The sequence below is a fragment of the Neoarius graeffei genome, chromosome 6 (assembly GCF_027579695.1).
Source record: "Neoarius graeffei isolate fNeoGra1 chromosome 6, fNeoGra1.pri, whole genome shotgun sequence".
NCBI classification, from domain to species: domain Eukaryota; kingdom Metazoa; phylum Chordata; class Actinopteri; order Siluriformes; family Ariidae; genus Neoarius; species Neoarius graeffei.
Window position 1 is genome coordinate 61,243,739 of NC_083574.1, and position 20,022 is coordinate 61,263,760.

Sequence of the window (20,022 nt, forward strand, 5' to 3'; positions counted from 1 at the left end):
ACAGCTCGGTAGCTAATAGTAATTACTTGTAACTTTCTGACAAGTAATCTACTCACTCTCAAGGTAACCTAAACATAATCAATTTTTTTTTCTAAGGTAATGTTAGAACAATTGAAAAACATTACTTCCATGTATCAGATGGGCAAAGGGCACTGTGCTGAGCTGTGAAATGTCTGACACAAGCACAATTCACAGTTCCCACCAAACGCTGGAGTAAATGCATGCGGGTCGGTTCTGACCCATGTGTGTAAACTTGATGTAGAATTACAAAAGCCGTGCTTGTTCATAACTTAAGAAAGGAAAAATAAAAATGATGATTTGTGCTAAACAAAAACAAGATATTTACTGCATATTTGGAAAAGTAAATGACAAAATGAATTTATTTCAAAAGTATATCATAGAAACACTCAGCCATACATGAAATAACCTGGAAAATGAATGCAGGTCGTTTTTGACCCATGTTGTGCATTAGAAGGGTAGTGATACAAAAAGGGTTTTTATCCAAAAAGTAAGAAAGGAAAAAATAAAATAAGGATGCATGAAGATCAAAAACAAGTTAATTGAGGAATACCTCGAATACTGAATGATGGAATTAATTTATTGCAAAGATATAGAAGATAAAAACTCAGCCGGGTCACTTTTGACCCATGTTTTGCATTAAAGGGTTAAGAAAAACGAGGTGCACTTGTGTTGGAATTCCAGCACAGACACTGGAATGAAATGGCTGCCGTACACAGAGATGCTTCATCTCATCTCATCTCATTATCTGTAGCCGCTTTATCCTGTTCTACAGGGTCGCAGGCAAGCCGGAGCCTATCCCAGCTGACTACGGGCGAAAGGCGGGGTACACCCTGGACAAGTCACCAGGTCATCACAGGGCTGACACATAGACACAGACAACCATTCACACTCACATTCACACCTACGCTCAATTTAGAGTCACCAGTTAACCTAACCTGCATGTCTTTGGACTGTGGGGGAAACCGGAGCACCCGGAGGAAACCCACGCGGACACGGGGAGAACATGCAAACTCCGCACAGAAAGGCCCTCGCCGGCCACCGGGCTCGAACCCGGACCTTCTTGCTGTGAGGCGACAGCGCTAACCACTACACCACCGTGCCGCCCACAGAGATGCTTATTTAAGAAAAAATTGAAGTGGTCTCTTAATTTTTTTTTCCCAGAGCTCGATGTGCCATATGTTATTTTGTAGTTTTGATGTAGAAAATAGTCAAAAATACAGAAAAACCTATGAATGAGTCGATGTGCCCGAACTTTTGACTGGTCCCGTACCTCACTAATCCTGAGGGAGAGAGAGAAAGAAAGAAATGGGGTTGTTTTTCCCCCCTCTCTCATTTGTATATGTTGCTGGCGTGCTCCCAGTGAAAACTGTGCATTTAAGCTGATTGAGTTATGAATGTGCTCTCTGGCTGGAATTTCGAAAGACCCTTTTTTTATATATGTTATTAATGGCAGTAATGACTGTATTGGTTGGTAGAAGGAGCTGTTTGAGTTGGACAGTGTGGAAGAAAAAGAGTAAAATGATAAAAGTATTGTGTATTTATGTTAATATCTGTGTTCAGCATTATTCGATGTTTTGTCGCCCTTTGTGCTGAACTGCTCGTGATTTTGTTTCAGGCTTTGGAAATAATATATTACTGCTATTTGTTTGAGGCAAATGTTTTTGTCATTCGTCAGCAGTTTGTCGTAAATTTGCTCTCTAATTATATAGTACGGATGCTTTCAGTATGGTGTGTGTGTGTGTGAGAGAGAGAGAGAGAGAGAGAGAGAGAGAATGTGGTTGTGTGGGCACTGACCTAAATTTTTGAGTATTCATCTTTCTGAAATGAGGATGTGATTTCAGTTCGGCTTTTGACATTGTGCTTTCATTAACCTTTAGTTTAAACTGCTGTCATGCTTCCTAGCCTTTACTTTGCATGTGTGTGTGTGTGTGTATCAGTATATCAGTGTATCAGTCAGTGTGATTGGGAGTATTTATACTGAGGACACGGTGGAGAAGGAGCGGAGGGGCTGTGTTTGAGGACACGTGGGAAGAGTGGAAAATAGCAATATCGAAAAAAAGGAGACTCGAAAGAGAATAACACACACACACACACACATGCTCAGTTGTCGTCAGTGGAACACAGAAAAAACGTGTTACCACCTTTATTCTTTTTTGCAATCACAGGCTTTGCACTCTGCCATTTTTCAACAACGTTTTGTACATCCGGCTACATCGTGGTGTCAGGAGCAGCGAACCAATCAAGATACAGGAAATCTATCAACGATACTACGTCACGCTGCCCTTTGACACCGCCCACAAAATGGCAATATGGCCGCGCACTCGAGTGAGCAGGAATACAAAATAATTTTAAAGTACTGCTTTATGCGACACAGTGTGACAATACAGGGGAGTCAAAACACATTTGTGCAAAATGCGTAATATTTCTAGCCTGTGTTTATTTTTCGCTGCACGCTCCCTTTATGGCCGAGGGTGCTGGGAAGTGTGGCTCGCCGAAACAGGCATAGTCAAAGTTAACAGGAATCTTAGAATCAAGAACAAGTTCCTGTTAAAGTGGTCGGCGAGTGTATATTATTTAATCATCTGGCTGAAAAGAATTTGCTGCTTTGCTTTCAAGCAGCGCTGTTATTAAATTGGTGCTGTTTGTAAAGTAAAATAATTTCGTGCAATAATTTAATGCACAAGCCCTGTGATGACCTGGCGACTTGTCCAGGGTGTACCCCGCCTTTCGCCCGTAGTCAGCTGGGATAGGCTCCAGCTTGCCTGCGACCCTATAGAAGGATAAAGCGGTTAGAGATAATGAGATGAGATTTAATGCACAATTTCAAGTAATTGATTAATTTTTAGGGCGGCACAAAGTGTGTATGTCTCATAATAATAATGATGATGATGATGGCTGGCTTTTTTTCGTGCTCTATCAGATATATTCCATTCAGCTACTCGCCTTTAACACATTCAGTATCATGCTAGCTGAATGGAATATATCTGATAGAGCACTCAAAGCCAGCCAATATTATTTAAATATTGTTATTCTATATAGGTTGATTTTGTGCCTTTGCAAATATTTTGCTCATACACTCATCAGGAGCTCCACTTTTAGGCCATGCCAGGGGAAAAAAAAAAAATATATATATATTAGTGCTGTCAAGCGATTAAAATATTTAATCGCGATTAATGTCACGACTGTCATAGTTAACTCGCGATTAATCGCAATTTAATCGCACATTTTTGTCACATGAAAAACCATTGTAATTCTCTTATCAGCATGAAAACGTGAATGGGCTTGCTTTGTATTGCAAAGCATAACACGTCTTGACACAGCCACTGCAAAGTGAAACCTAAGCCGAACACCGAGGCTAGCAAAAGAACCATGAGTGAAGTGATCTACTGTTTGAGTTAGTCTACAACTCAGAGAGACAGGTTACACAGTGACGGTAGGCTTGACATGCTTGATTATAATATAAAGTACACTATTATATTAACTTTAAGTTGTTCGTTGATAAATATTGCATTGAATCTGATCTTTACTGTTTCAGCTCACTTAACACATTTTGTACTTTTACACTTTCTGCCTGTTGATGCGTCGCGCTGTCCAATCAGAGGCGGCCGAATTTGCATATTACAGGAAGGATTTCTGGGATAGCATTGAGTTTACAGTTCAGAGGGATCTGGCTTCTTTAGACGCTGTCTTCTTAAAACTGAATAAATATTTAAAAAGAGCCAAATGAGCCAGTCTTTTGAACGGCTCTTTTCAAAGAACGGATCACAAAGATGCGGATCCCATCAAAGAGCCATAAATCCCATCTCTACTAGCGCGCCCTGCCCGCGCTGGTTCTTTGGGGGAGGAGGGCAAAGGACTCTGGCTGTGCAGGGCGTGGCATTACAGTCTAGCTGCTATCGGTTTTCTAAGCAAAGTCTCTGTTCCAAGTTCCTGGCAGTTTCAAAAGCTTATGAAAAACCTACATCATGTCACAGAGCGTTAATCTCGTGATAAAAAAAATTATCGCCGTTAAAATTGAGTCAAGTTAACGCATTAATAACGCAACATTTTTGACAGCACTAATATATATATATATATATATATATATATATATATATATATATATTTTTTTTTTTTTTTTTGTTCTGCTCGAATCACATTGAACTCCTGCATGTTATAGCTATAGTCACGTGGTACATCAAATACGGCCACGCCTGTAGCCGCGATCGTTTCTGAGCAACAGTAAACGTTTTTCATCATTTGCAATGCTTAAAATGAACAGTTGTATTCATTCAACACTAAAGAAACTTCAGGATCAAGCACATTTATGTAGTTTCAGGCAGGTGACCGGAAACAACCAATTTTTTGATAGGCCTAAAGATAAAATGAAACGACTAAACAAGTTGAGATATACAGAGATGGACAGTTGAGTTGTTTTCATGCCAGATTCCTTTACTAAACAGGTATAAATCTGCCCTGTTTTTCCTGAAAGGTAGCTTTTCTTTGGTACAGTGAAACCCTGTTCTGTACCACGGCTGCCAGTTTCAGTTAAATGCCTTGCAGGATAAAGTAATTGAGTAAATGACGTTTAATCTTTTGGAAGCCTTACTTAAAAACCTATAGCTGCTGCCTACTTGTTTTCGGAGATCCTGTGAAATATGAGCATGTCCAGCTGGGCTGTGTCGACATTGATAACTGAATGGGTACTAAGAAGAATTCGGAAAATAGGGAAAATGCCGACAGTGTCTTGCAAAAGTATTCATCCCCCTTGGTGTTTGTCCTGTTTTGTTGCATTACAAAATGGAATTAAAATGGATTTTTGTGGGGTTAGCACCATTTGATTTACACAACCCTTTAAAGGTGAAAATTGTTGTTTTATTGTGACACAAACAATCATTAAGATGAAAAAACAGAACTCTGGAGTGTGCGTAGGTATTCACCCCCCCAAAGTCAATACTTTGTAGAGCCACCTTTTGCTACAATTCCAGCTGCAAGTCTCTTGGGGTATGTCTCTATTAGCTTAGCACAGCTAGCCACTGGGATTTTTGCCCATTCCTCAAGGCAAAACTGCTCCAACTCCTTCAAGTTAGATGGGTTGCGTTGGTGTACAGCAATCTTCAAGTTATGCCACAGATTCTCAATTGGATTGAGGTCTGGGCTTTGATTCGGCCATTCCAAGACATTTAAATTTTTCCCTTTAAACCACTCCAGTGTAGCTTTAGCAGCATGTTTAGGGTCATTGTCCTGTTGGAACATGAACCTTCGTCCCAGTCTCAAACCTCTGGCTGACTCAAACAGGTTTTCCTCCAGAATTGGCCTGTATTTAGTGCCATCCATCTTTCCTTCAGTCCTGACCAGCTTTCCTGTCCCTGCAGATGAAAAACATCCCCACAGCATGATGCTGCCACCACCATGCTTCACTGTAGGAATGGTGTTCTCAGGGTGTTGGGTTTGCGCCACATATGGCATTTCCCATGACGGCCAAAACGTTCAATTTTAGTCTCATTTGACCAGAGAATCTTCTTCCATGTGTTTGGGGAGTCTGCCACATGCTGTTGGGCAAACTCCAAATGTGTTTTCTTAAGCAATGACTTGTTTTTTTTTCTGGCCACTCTTCCATAAAGCCCCGTTCTGTGGAGTGTACGGCTTAAAGCGGTCCTATGGACAGATTCTCCCATCTCTGCTGTGGATCTTTGCTGCTCCTTCAGTGTTATCTTTGATGTCTTTGTTGTATCTCTGATTAATGCCCTCCTTGCCCGGTCTGTGAGTTTTGGTGGGCGGCCTTCTCTTGTCAGGTTTGTAGTGGTGCCATGTTCTTCCTATTTTGCTATAATGGATTTAATGGCGCTCCCTGGGATATTCAAAGTTTGGGATACTTTGTATAACCCAACCCTGATCTATACTTCTCCACAACTTTGTCTCTGACCTGTTTGGAGGCTCCTTGGTTTTCATGTTGCTTGCTTAGTAGTGTTGCAGAGTCAGGGTCCTTCCAGAACAGGTTGATTTATACCGACATCATGTGACAGATCATGTGACGCTTTGATTGCACACAGGTGGCTCTTAATCAACTAATTATGTGACTTATGAAGTGAATTGGTTGGAGCAGCTCTTATTTAGGGGTTTCATATGAAAGGGGGTGAATACTTATGCACACTCCAGATTTCTGTTTTTTCATCTTAATTATTGTTTGTGTCACAATAAAACAACAATGTGCACCTTTAAAGTGGTAGGCATGTTGTGTAAATCAAATGGTGCTAACCCTCCAAAAATCCATTTTAATTCCAGCTTGTAATGCGACAAAACAGGACAAACACCAAGGGGGATGAATACTTTTGCAAGGCACTGTATGTTGCGCTACATGATGGAATTTAAGTGCCATATTGTCTTCTGTCTGTTTATCCATTCATTGTTTACAATAAGCAGATAATGGAAAAGGTGTCCTTTTTTTCGGTTTGGTTGTAACCTATAACGCTGTGTGATGAGCTTAGGGAGAGCTCAGAAGAAAAAGAAGACATGATGTGCAGACTTTGATTCCCTTTTTACTGACAAAACTGGGGGATTAAAATTGAATAAGAAGTTAATAACAGCAGAAATCAATACCCAGACACCTCCTTGATGTTGGAACAGTATTAACCTTCATCCTACCAAGTGGGGTCCATCTGGACCCCGCACCTATATGTTTGTTTGCCATTTTAAAAATATGTGACATACTGCCTTACCGTTTTATGAATTTGTCGGAATTTATGTCTTAATTAAAACACTAAAGCACCGGAAGATCAGCTTTTCGCATTGTGAAGGTATAATTAATTCGTTACTGGGGTCCAACCGGACCCCAGAGTAAAGTTTATCTGTCTTTCATTTTATAATTGAATAGCACACTGAAAGTTAACTTCTTTTATTTCTTTTATGTTCCATAATGAAACTACCAATGCATTCCTTCTTGGGGTCCGTGTGGACCCCACTGCTGCAATAAGCACAGGCTGCAAAACAAAAGCCCGAAAGTATTTTACAATTACTTTTTTGTTTTAAATTCTGTAAGAAAAGACCTAAGTTGTAATCCAGAATGTTTTACAGCTGCATGAGCTGCAAAAATCATGTATATAATGCCAATTTTTTTTTGTGGCGCTATAATTTGCTACATGTATGCTAGTTATTGCAATATTATTGCAATGTTATTGCATTTATAATACATCATTGATATTCAGCCATAGTGGATTTTGTTCTTCAATAAAGTTATGTCTGTTTGCTGCATTGAATTGGTTCTTACTGCATTGATTTCAAGGTATTCCCTCCTGGGGTCCATACGGACCCCGCCTGGTAGTTTGTGTATGTAAAATTGGCTGGTAGGATGAAGGTTAAGTGTGTCCTTTATGCCTTGGGCCCTTTAGTGTATTGCTGTTATTAATACAAGATGTTCTGAACAAAACTTATCTGGTGATTTTGTCTTTATAAGCTTTAATTTTAAAGAAAAGTATTGGGGTCCAAACGGACCCCACATGGTAAGATTAAGGTGTAAAATAGCATGGTAGGATGAGGGTTAAAAGAAATACTGTCCTCCAGCTTTCTTTGAGAATAGTCATTGATGCCTGCGTCCTCCAACCAATCTCTCGTCCAACTTTGCTTTTACAAACATGACTGAATGTCGATTATTTTCATGAGTTGATGGGGTTTTGGTGACCACATGTGTGTGATACTGTGTGAATCATCTGTGCTTGCTCATGTAGCATGTGCATGTTGACAACACAACAGATGGCAAGCTTGAAATGCGGTTTAGTGTGAGCACGGCAGAGATTCGGAGAATTTGAAACACTTGCAATTACAGAATAGGTGACCCAAGGTAAAGGTGCATGGGTTGGGTATCATATGCTGCACATTCGAGTGTCTGTAGAGAAAGAATTAATAATAAACTCTCAAAGCTTTATAGTTGTAGCATTGAGGCGTGGGTTTCCCGATAACGTTGCACTTTAGGGCTAAAGAGCCAGTTTAAAGACTCGCTTAAGCAACGAATGTTGTCTCTATACGTGGTTTTCCCGAACTCATTGGTAAGAAGGAGTTTGAAGAGCAACTTTGCTAAGAGCGTCTTTGCAATGTGCGTCCTCGATACAGGCATTAGTAGTTGTTCAAGGCATTCATACTGTGGTTGCTGAAGGCATTAGTAACTGCTAAATCCAGTCGATGAGGTCACATTGTGTTTTTTTTTTTTTACCAAAAACCAATTAAATATAAAGCATCTACAAGATGTTAATATATTGTATTGTCGTTAAACATTACATATATAATGTGGTAATTAATCATTGAAACGATTTTACATTTTTTGGACAATAACGTTTTTTATTCCAAACTTTTTTTTATTAAATTAAATGAATAAACTTTCACCAGTTTTGTCAGCCAGGGATTGGTACGCCAGCGCCTCCGCCTTTGGCTGCCACCTGATCCACAGTGCACCGGACCCTTATGGCACCTCCTGCGGGTGGTGGGTCCACAGGAGAGTGGTTCCATGTTGCTCATTCGGGCTGGGCCCGGCCGGGCCCCACGGACATACCGTAGGCCCGGCCACCAGGTGTTCACCGACGAGCCCCTCCCCCAGGCCTGGCTGCAGGGTGGGGCCCCGGTATCCCTGGTCCGGCCGAGGGTACTTGGATACCTGTTTTTCCTTTCCGAAGGGTCATTTTGAACCGCTCTTTGTCTGACCTCTCATCTAGGACCTGTTTGCCTTGGGAGACCCTACCAGGGGCAAATACCGACAACATAGTTCCTAGAATCCCTGAGGCACTCAAACCCCTCCACCACGTTAAGGTGGTGATTCAAGGAGGGGTAAGAAGCTTGGTCATTCGGGAGAGACTCGGAGTAGAACCACTGCTCCTCCACATCGAAAGGAGTCAGTTGAGGTGGTTTGGGCACCTTGTTAGGATGCTCCCTGGACGCCTCCCACCGGAGGTTTTCTGGGCATCCCCCACCGGGAGGAGACCCCGGGGCAGACCCAGGACACGCTGGAGAGATTACATCTCTCGGCTGGCCTGGGAGCGCCTTGGTATTCCCCCGGAAGAGCTGGTGGAGGTGGCCGGGGAGAGGGAAGTCTGGGTGGCTCTGCTTAGGCTGCTACCCCCGTCACCCGGATCCGGATAAGCAGTAGAAGATGGATGGATGGATGAATAAACGTTCACATGAAAGAATGAGCAAATAATAAGCGATATAATTCAGTAAATGTTTTCCCTGTGTCCGCTCATTTCTTTGTTACTCAGACATGCAGTCAGGATTATTTCAACTGATATCCACAATGACAAGATGGCAGTGTTCTCACTGCTACACACACACACAATGTTACAGGTTCAGAAATGTGTCTCATTTATGACACTAAATGACTAACGGAGTTAAATTTGATTAAAATGTGGTGATATCAGTGTAACATTACGAATCCATACATAATTCCATAACATATTGAAATCTATTCGTAATGTTTTGCGTATATTTATTTAATAATTAACTCAATGTACTTGCAATGTACAACACCAGCCTACGCCCACTGACTGTGAGAGTCCCTCGGAGGCGCATGCGCATTCTGTGAATTCGGCTGCGAGAAGACACTCTTTGCTGTGAAAAAGCAATCCAGGTCCATCATAAGTTAAGCGCGAACTAAAGTGCTACTTTAGCCACGATGTTGTTCAGGAAAACCAAGTTAGCTTAATGATGGATCTTAAGAGGCAGTTAAAGACACTCTTAGCTTTAAGAGGCTTTCGGGAAACCCACCCCAGATCTCTGCTCTGCCACTGCATGAATTCCATCCATCCATCATTAAGCTAACATGGTTTTCCCGAACAACATTGTAGCCAAAGTAGCACTTTAGTTTGCTCTTAACTTATGATGGATGTGGATCACTTAATAAAGTGTTTTATTAACACTAGCTAGTTCATCGCTCAGCAAGCAAGCCCCGCTATCAACAGAGCAATGAACACAGCATGTCACTTCCTTTTCTGAGTGGAGTCTTGCCAAATGACGATTGAAGTTCGAGGTTGTCCCCGTCATCTCCTCGATCGTTCTTCTACATATGGAACACATAGCAGTGCATTTTTCCCCACTGCACGAGAAGTCTGTATAAGCAAAGCGGACAATCCTGGGGTGTTCTCTCCAGGCATCTTAGCGCCATTAACATTAGTTTGTTCCTGAACATGACGTATGAACAGGTGAATGTGCATTCTCTTGCACGAAATTAGTATAAAAATTTATGTAGATATAAATATAAATATCTTATGCCAAATTATTATGGCATGTTACAAAAAATAAAGAAAAAATCAGAGTCCTCGTCTCCAATTTACGAGTCCGAATGCAGGTAATGCATGAGTCCGAGTTCAGTGCTGAAGTCCAAGTCGAGTCACAAGTCCTTAAACTTAGGGCACGAGTCGGACCCTAGTACGACAAGCCTGGTTGGGTCTGTTTGTTTTATTAATAGTTTAGATGTATAACACTGGAAACTGTGTATGAGTCGTGAAGAGAAATAGGAGCACGTAGGTAACAAGTACAGAGGCGTTAATGTCAAATCTGGCATGACAAAGCACAGTCCAAGTCAACCTCTCACATTTTGTGTTCCGGTACTGGAGCACTCCACATACAGTCCAACACTGTAACCTTCCCTAATATTGTCTACATGGGAATTAATCATAATTATTATACATACGGGCCACTTTTTCCATGGAATAAAAACATGTATTCGATTCCCTTCTAGTGGGTTTATTGATGGCATGCAATATTGTTATCATATCGCTTATCCTCCATGTATTACGCCGCTCTCCCCGATGGAGAACGAGCGTGCAATATTGTTATAATATTGCACGTTGTCAAGACAACATGGCATCACACATCGGAGCTCATGCAAAGATCCAATGACAAAACTTTTCTGCTGTGCATGCGCAGAATCATTTCTTTGTCAGCCGGGAAAGAGAGAAGACGAGGCTAATCCAGTGCTATCATTAAGCACTAAATAATTAAACTGAAAACTGACACTAATGATGCGCTGAACACCCGAAAGGTGACCAAAACTTCATTATATATTCTTCACACATATTTACAAGAGAAAAACATACCAACGGACATCGAAAAACTGGAAAAGAGACATGTCGGAGATGTAAAACTTCCGTGCTAGCGAGTGACTGTGACAGTTTGTAAACAAACACGGCCACAAGGTTTGCTTCATTAAAAGCGGAAGATTTTGAGAGAATTTTGTGTAATAATAATAATAATATTCGGCTTGACTGCGCTAACATTGGCCTTCACTAACACTACACCAGCTAGAAGGTAACTGGACTAACGTGCTAACAGCACCGAGTCGCGGGTAAGCTAGCGTCAGCCTTCGAGAATGCTGATATGAAGAGTATGTATTTATAATAATAATAATAATATTGGCTGGCTTTTTTTCGTGGTCTGTCAGATATGTTCCATTCAGCTAGCATAATATTGAACTCGTCTTCGACGGTGAGAGCAGTGCTATTGCCTGTAGCACAGTGCCAGCTGCTCGTGCTAAAGCACCGACAGTGCCAGCTACTCCTGCAAGACATTGACAGGGAATGTCAGCCTTCTCTCAGCCATGAAAGCCTCCAAGGAAAAAGATGTGAAGAAAATATTCTACACATACGAGGGCATTTTATTGCCTGATGGCGCATGCTGAAGTTTCAGACACTGTAATTTGTGAAATGCTCTCAGAAAAGGCTTTTTTTTCTCGTATTGTTTCCATGCAGCTTATTTGAACTCAACTAATCTGCAATCTCTTTGGCTTTTGCTCTCCTTCAGTGTGCTCATGTGCTCATGGGTCCAATTCCTGACAAATTTCTGTTTCAAACATGTGAAATGGGCGGCACGGTGGTGTAGTGGTTAGCGCTGTTGCCTCACAGCAAGAATGTCTAGGTTCGAGCCCCGTGGCCGGCGAGGGCCTTTCTGTGTGGAGTTTGCATGTTCTCCCCGTGTCCGCGTGAGTTTCCTCCGGGTGCTCCGGTTTCCCCCACAGTCCAAAGACATGCAGGTTAGGTTAACTGGTGACTCTAAATTGAGCATAGGTGTGAATGTGAGTGTGAATGGTTGTCTGTGTCTATGTGTCAGCCCTGTGATGACCTGGCGACTTGTCCAGGGTGTACCCCGCCTTTCGCCCGTAGTCAGCTGGGATAGGCTCCAGCTTGCCTGCGACCCTGTAGAACAGGATAAAGCGCCTAGAGACAATGAGATGAGATGAAACATGTGAAATTTGTAGTTATGGCTCTAATAGTGCTTAAAGGAGAACTGGAGGCAAATTTTTTATTCTCAAAATTCTATTTCTCTCATTTTATTAAATATCGGAATGCATTTTTGATCATTATTGTGTCACTGCTATAGCAAGTTATGAGTGTTTGAAATACGCTATGTAATATATCAGTCTGTATGTCAAAGCAATGGCCGTAAACGAGATTCGTTGAGACCTGTGCGAGACATCGTAGGACGGAAGTAAAACGTACAGCGGAAATCAAAGTGACCAACATCTGCCAACGTTGTCAAAAGATGCACGCGCCCTCTTTCGAATGCTGACGTAATCAAGCTGGAAGTTTTGTTTGTTTTGAGAGCAATCAGGAAAGTTTGAAAAAAGTAGGCAGTAATCGTCATTTAAACTCGCTTTTGTGCAAAGTTTCGTTTGGAAAACAGTTTGCAAAATGGCGGCACTGACACCTGGCTGACACTTCATGTTTCGAAGTCTCGCACAAGTCTCGTGAAGATCGCGCGGATAAGCGACGCCTGCCGTGGACCAAACGAACTACATTCAACATGGCTAAAAACCGAATAGGCCGATAAGTCTCGTCTCATCTCATCTTATCTCATCTCATTATCTCTAGCTGCTTTATCCTGTTCTACAGGGTCGCAGGCAAGCTGGAGCCTATCCCAGCTGACTACGGGCGAAAGGCGGGGTACACCCTGGACAAGTCGCCAGGTCATCACAGGGCTGACACATAGACACAGACAACCATTCACACTCACATTCACACCTACGGTCAATTTAGAGTCACCAGTTAACCTAACCTGCATGTCTTTGGACTGTGGGGGAAACCGGAGCACCCGGAGGAAACCCACGCGGACACGGGGAGAACATGCAAACTCCACACAGAAAGGCCCTCGCCGGCCACGGGGCTCGAACCCGGACCTTCTTGCTGTGAGGCGACAGCGCTAACCACTACACCACCGTGCCGCCCAGGCCGATAAGTCTAATATTTAATTGCAATTAGTTGCCAATACGAGTCACAATATAAGGTTACTAAAACCGAAAACATAATTGAATAACACGTTAATTAAGAAATAAAGCAAGTTTAAAAATGACTTCAGTTCTCCTTTAAAGGTATTTTTAACTGCTTATGTCTTTTTTATTTTATAAATATCTACTTGATTTCTGCAAATAATGCTTTTCAAGATTCCAGAGAACTCTTCAGGTGTTGATTAATTGTTGATAACAGCATGTTTCGGACAGTAGTGCTGGTAGCAAGACACATTTTTTATCTTTTTATATGAATCTCTGTTTCCTGTATATAGCTTTTTATTAATTAGTGCTTTAAAATCCTAATATCATTCCTGGAACAACTACTTCACAGGGACTTGTATGGGAGATGCTTGAGAAATTTTTGAAAACCGTTATTTAACAAACATAATTATTTAAAGCTAGACTGCCTTTCAGATTTTTCAAGTGTAGGTCATAAAAAGAATTTTCCCCGACACCCAGTTATTTTTGTTTAGTGGACCGAAAGCTACCGAATTCGAATCGTAGACTTCCAATTTTATTAGTTTTTTTTTTAAACAGAACAATTCATGAATTTAATGCAACGTGGCCCTAAATCCTCCACTAGTTTTTCCTGCTTCACCATGACGCAATACAAGATACTATGTCATGCATCACATGGTGGGCTTTCCCCGTTCAAGGTATTGTGGGCGACAAATTTGAAACAGGAGAGAACAATGGAGGACGTGAGTGTGAGAATGAAACATGAAAGACCGACTACAGTAACAGAAAGCAAGAAGAAAAGATGTTATGTTGCGAAGGAAAGGAAACGCAGGACCAAACTAATAAAAATCGGCGGTCAGCGAGCACCTCGGTGTGATCAGCTGTTCGTTTAGTGACAGAATGATGGAACGGTCAGTGCACGGTCAAGGTAAGCATGCGCATGTGCACACGGACTTCTTCTGTCTGCTTGACTGCACGAAGTGAGCGATTTCATGCACATTATTTGCTCAGGAATCCCCTCAAATTAAATAACTTCCCAGCCACGGAATGGCCTGGTTTTTTTTGGGAAAGGTCCCATGGCATGGTGGTTTGTTGATGCTTTAAACGGGCTCGTGGAGGTTTTCGGATGTTATATCTGCAGCCTTTCTCGAAATGAACCCTCGGCACGTAGATATAGCCTCCTGGGAGAAAGCCCCATTTCAGCGCTTTTCCCAGTGCGTCGTTTTGCTAATGAGAAGCAGGAGGCGGGGAAGGGTAGAGGGTGGGGGCGGGTCTTATCATTAATATTCATGACATGTAAACGTGTTACCTCTGATTGGCTAACAGCACTGTGACGCTACCTCCAGTGGGTCAGAACAAGCGGATGTGGGTGTCTTACTATGGCGAGAGAGAAGGAACAAACCGCGAAGGGAAAAATACCGCGCGCTGATGTCATTAAGGTGCGACGCGAGGAAATAAAATAAATTCAACAAATGTTTGGGTTTTTACTGAACAAACAAACAAATAAAATGAACGAGTGACTTAAAAAAAAGAATGTGGGTGTCTTTGTAAAAACTGTTTTGATTGGCTATTATAACAGAGCATGCTGCATGCTTTTTGGTTTTGTAGCGCAGAGTACCTGGCTAACTGCAGGAAGCGGTTAGCTGCACAGCTAATGTAGCCATTGCAAGGCTAACGTGGCACTGATTTTAAAACACGGCAAAACAACTTAACAGTTATACACTTACTTGTTCGGTGTTTGTGGCTGATGCGGCAGGGATGCTTGGTACGGACCCAGGCTTCAGTGACAGTTGATGTGCAAAACCTGCCCTGTACTGTCCCAAGTTGTGGAAACATTCATCAGGAAAATGCTTCCGACAAACATACACCGTCTTAGGTAGACTCGACGGCGTATTATTGGAGTAAATAAAATTAAGCCACTGCGTCTTCAGGGGGTCTCCCATCGGCAGTAAAAACAGACTCCTTTCTGTGTTGTCACATCCATGTACAGCGCAACTTCCATGTTTGGTGGCAACTTTTGAGCTGGGCGGGCAATCCATACAGTGGGTGGGAATCCAGAGGGGGGGCGTGGGGATCATCTCCCTTGCTGACGTCGGCAAGGGAAGAGTTTATCAACGCGCCGTTTTGACACGCCATTCTCAAATATTGGGCGTAGTTTGGTTTACACATTATGAAATTTCTAGCCACTGGGGTGACTTAAGAAGGTCAGAGGAACTCATTTTAATGTTAAAAAACCTCAGAAAGTGAAAATTTCATGCCTTTAAAGATATTACAGAAATAAACATATATCACAATGACCAAATTTCAGAGGGAACCGATTTTATGAAATCGAAAGGCCGCGTAGATTTTAATTGTTGATACGACGAAGCTTTTCTATAAGGAGATGTTTATTCAGCATTCAGGGAAGGACGCACTAAGCTGTTCCGCTGACAGTCATCAGGGCAAAGGATTTTGCTCTTTGCATTGTCACTCTGACAGCATGCCCTGTCATGTTTTATTCCTTACTTATTTGGCCCTTTTGTGGTCATTACTTCACTTCGTGAGAGGAAAAACAGGAGATCCTTTCCTCACAGCTGAAGCACATCTAGTAAAGAAGCAGAAAGAGAGACCGATAAAACAGTGTAGTAAAGACGTCTGGTGATAGACAAAGCCCGTGTTGTTTGTACGTCTGAGAAGAGACGTGGTCAGTGACCGTCCACACACCGCCGTGTGATTTGGGTTTTAGCAGCTCTGTGCTTCTGTAGAGTTTATCCCGCTGTCTTGGAACGCTTGCCTGAGTTTTGTTTTTGGGTGTTTTGGCAGCTTCTGTGCAAAAGTTTGTATAGTGTGTGTGTGTATGGCCTCGCTCTCATGAACCATGTTGCTACAGAAACAAACAGCAGTCCTGGAGTGATCGACTGCACACTTTTGTCTCAGCTTGAGTTCTGAGACGTGATACGTTGCTGGCTAAGAGCCAACTTTAACACCCCCACGCCCATTTTTTTCTGTCTGTCTCTTTCATCCCCACCTCTCTCCATGCGTCTCACCTCCATCTCCTCTACAACGTGTCTTGCACATTTACACCAGATCTCTTGTTCTCTCTCTCTCTCTCTCTCTCTCTCTCTCTCTCTCTCACACACACACACACACACACACACACACACACACACACACACACACACACACATGGATGTAATCATGTACCCAGTGTACTGTTGCCCCTGATCAGTATAAATAAATTCAGACTTGGCTTTGGTCATGTCTGCTAAGAGAGCGTCAGTGTAGTCTTTCCTGCCGCTACGCTAGACTTTAAAAATAAACAATTTCATCACAGAACGTTAACGCCACAGCATGATACTAGGGACAAAAAAAAACAACAACAACACACACAAAAAAAAAAAAAACAGTGTGCATGTAAAGCCTGCCCTCGTATTTACTTTGTCAAAGCTTTTAAGACCGAGCCGCATGTTTTCCAATTCAAATAGGCCATTGTGTGTCCGGATGTGACGCACTGGGGGCGTTTTCATTTGTGGTACAACCATCGAGTATTTTTTGACATTCGGGAAGAACATCCATCGGGTACATTCTTGTGTCATCATTTATCCCCCTTAATTTTAAATCAAGTTCCAGTTGATACACAAAAAAACGATATTAATTTCTTTCGGGGTTGATCGAGTGCTTGGCTAATCTTTTGAAACGTACAACCGAGTGTTTATTCCAAGTTTCGAGAGAACGTCCGGGTGACAGCCAGCGGTGCATTGTTTTAAAAGTTATTCTGTATACAGTGCACTTTGTAGGTGGGATATTACACTGTATGCATTTATTACAACCACGATGTGTGTGTCTTTGTGCTTGTGCACAGGTGTACCTGAAGGCCCCTATGATCTTAAATGGAGTGTGTGTGATATGGAGAGGCTGGATTGACCTGCAGCGTCTGGATGGGATGGGCTGTTTGGAATATGATGATGAACGAGCACAGGTACGACCAGAAAACATACCACAGCGTATACTATTCAGCAACAACGTACCTTTCATTAAAGCTACGAATTTCTCATTTTTCATATGCATGGTCATGTAATATGATATTATACATACAGGCCACTTTTTCCACGGAATAAAAACGTGTATTCGATTCCCTTCTAGCGGGTTTATTGATGGCATGCAATATTGTCATCATATCGCTTATCCTCCATGCATTACGCCGCTCTACCCAATGGAGAATGAGCGTGCGGTATTGTTATAATATCGCACGTTGTCAAGACAGCACGACGTCACACGTCAGAGCTCATGCGAAGATCCAGTGACAAAACTTTTCTGCCGCGCATGCGCACAATCGTTTCTTTGTCGGCCGGGAAAGAGAGAAGACGGCGCTAATCCAGTGCTCGGTTTAAGCACTAAAAAAATAAACTGAAAAATGAAGACGCACTGAACACCTGAAAGGCGACCAACACTTCATTATATATACTTCACGCATATTTACAAGAGAAAAACATATCAACGGACATCGAAAAACTGGAAAAGAGACACGTCGGAGATGTAAAACTTCTGTCCTTGCGAGTGACTGTGACAGTTTGTAAACGAACACGGCCGTGAGGTTTGATTCGTTAAAAGCGGAAGATTCTGAGAGAATTTTGGCTGCCAGGTCGCTCCGTTGTGTGGAGTTGTCGATGGTGATTTTAAAAGTAACTAAGTAAATTAGGGGCGGCACGGTGGTGTAGTGGTTAGCGCTGTCGCCTCACAGCAAGAAGGTCCGGGTTCGAGCCCCGTGGCCGGCGAGGGCCTTTCTGTGCGGAGTTTGCATGTTCTCCCCGTGTCAGCGTGGGTTTCCTCCGGGTGCTCCGGTTTCCCCCACAGTCCAAAGACATGCAGGTTAGGTTAACTGGTGACTCTAAATTGACCGTAGGTGTGAATGTGAGCGTGAATGGTTGTGTGTCAGCCCTGTGATGACCTGGCGACTTGTCCAGGGTGTACCCCGCCTTTCGCCCGTAGTCAGCTGGGATAGGCTCCAGCTTGCCTGCGACCCTGTAGAACAGGATAAAGCGGCTAGAGATAATGAGATGAGATGAGATGAGACTAAGTAAATTACACAGGGAAAATAATAACAATAATAATCTGCTTGACTGCGCTAGCATTGGCCTTCGCTAACACTACACCAGCTAGAAGGTAACTGGACTGCCACGCTAACAGCACCAAGTCGCGGGTAAGCTAGCACTGGTCTTCGAGAATGCTGATATGAAGAGAGTGTGTATGTATAATAATAATAATAATAATAATAATATTGGCTGGCTTTTTTTTTTCATGGTCTATCAGATATATTCCATTCCACTCGTCTTTGACTCGTTCAGTATCATGCTAGCCGAATGGAATATATCTGATAGAGCACTCAAAGTCAGCCAATATGACTTAAATATTCCCTCTTTATGTGTATGTGTGTGTAGCATGAGGATGCTCTTGCTCAGGCTGCCTTTGAGGAGGCTCGCAGGAGGACTCGTGATTTTGAGGACAGGGATCGTTCACACCGCGAGGACCTAGAGGTGAGTGGATATGTGCTGTACGTGTGTGTTCGAGGTGAGTGTGTCACTTGTAGCGGACAGGTTAGTGCATGCACAGCATACACAAGAGCCTATTCTGTAGAATTAGAATTGTGGTGGGACAAAAAGGTAACCCTGTGGGTGTGTATGAATATGCGTACGTGTTCTGTCTTTCCGTGTGCTGTATTTTCTGTTGTCCTGCAGGTACACTTATTCTGCTAGCATTTTCATGACAGCCACTAACCTAACGTATGATGCTTAAAACTAATTGTTACTTCTGTAATGAACTTATATAAATTAGTATATGCTAAAATGCAACTGAATTTTTAGTAAGATTAAGTGTGTGTGTGTGTGCAATACATGTGCTTTACTTGTTGACTCGTGGCTCAGTGCATGCAGAATCTTTGCTTAGTACAGAATCATTCTGAAGTCGATCCAAACTGCGCTCCTAAGATGAAAACCAAATTGTGTTTTTTAGGACCCTGTGGCATCAAAAATCTGGGACTGATGGCATTCACGGACCAGGGTCTGTCTCTTCTGCTTCTCTCTATCCCTGTGTAATGCACTAAACCATGTATGTGCCTGTAAGTGTGTGTGTATGCTTGTGTTGTGTGTGTATGTGTGTGCGTGTGTGTGTGTGTGTGTTGTATGCAAGAGACTGCATGGATTTGTCTTTTGTGAAGATGTTCTGTTAGAGCATGTGCATGAGTTATAGCAGCTTGATCTGTGTATTCATGCTTAGTATGTGTTTCTGCACTTTCTGTTTGATATTATACTACAAAACCTCAGTCATGATCCATATTCATAGTTTTGCCAGAGCTTTCCCCGACACTGCCAGTCAAATGTTACTGAACACCTTGAGCTGTTTTATTACAGTTTCATCATATTATTGCTACAGACCAAACAAAATTAAAGAGGGGAAAGGTGTTAAGACGACCGCACCATTTGATTTACACAACATGCCTACCACTTTAAAGGTGCAAATTGTTGTTTTATTGTGACACAAACAATAATTAAGATGAAAAAACAGGAATCTGGAGTGTGCATAGGTATTCAGCCCCTTTCGTATGAAACCCCTAAATAAGAGCTGCTCCAACCAATTCACTTCATAAGTCACATCATTAGTTGATTAAGATCCACCTGTGTGCAATCAGAGCGTCACATGATCAGTCACATGATGTCTGTATAAAATCAACCTGTTCTGGAAGGACCCTGACTCTGATACACTACTAAGCAAGCAACATGAAAACCAAGGAGCCTCCAAACAGGTCAGAGACAAAGTCGTGGAGA

At 42.4% G+C, this 20,022-nt stretch overlaps 1 protein-coding gene across 3 annotated transcripts in view; it reads left to right on the plus strand.

Moving 5' to 3' along the window:
• Positions 1 to 20,022, plus strand: part of cbfb (core-binding factor subunit beta) — a 97,446-nt gene that overhangs the window by 66,293 nt on the left and 11,131 nt on the right. For 2 of the 3 annotated variants that reach the window (XM_060923967.1, XM_060923968.1), the window contains exons 4-6: positions 17,064 to 17,180; positions 18,640 to 18,735; positions 19,211 to 19,258. In XM_060923967.1, the coding sequence (XP_060779950.1) occupies positions 17,064 to 17,180; positions 18,640 to 18,735; positions 19,211 to 19,240 (243 nt within the window). In that variant the 3' untranslated portion in view covers positions 19,241 to 19,258. The remainder of the gene's footprint in view (positions 1 to 17,063; positions 17,181 to 18,639; positions 18,736 to 19,210; positions 19,259 to 20,022) is intronic. The other variant, XM_060923966.1, reaches the window with a different exon arrangement.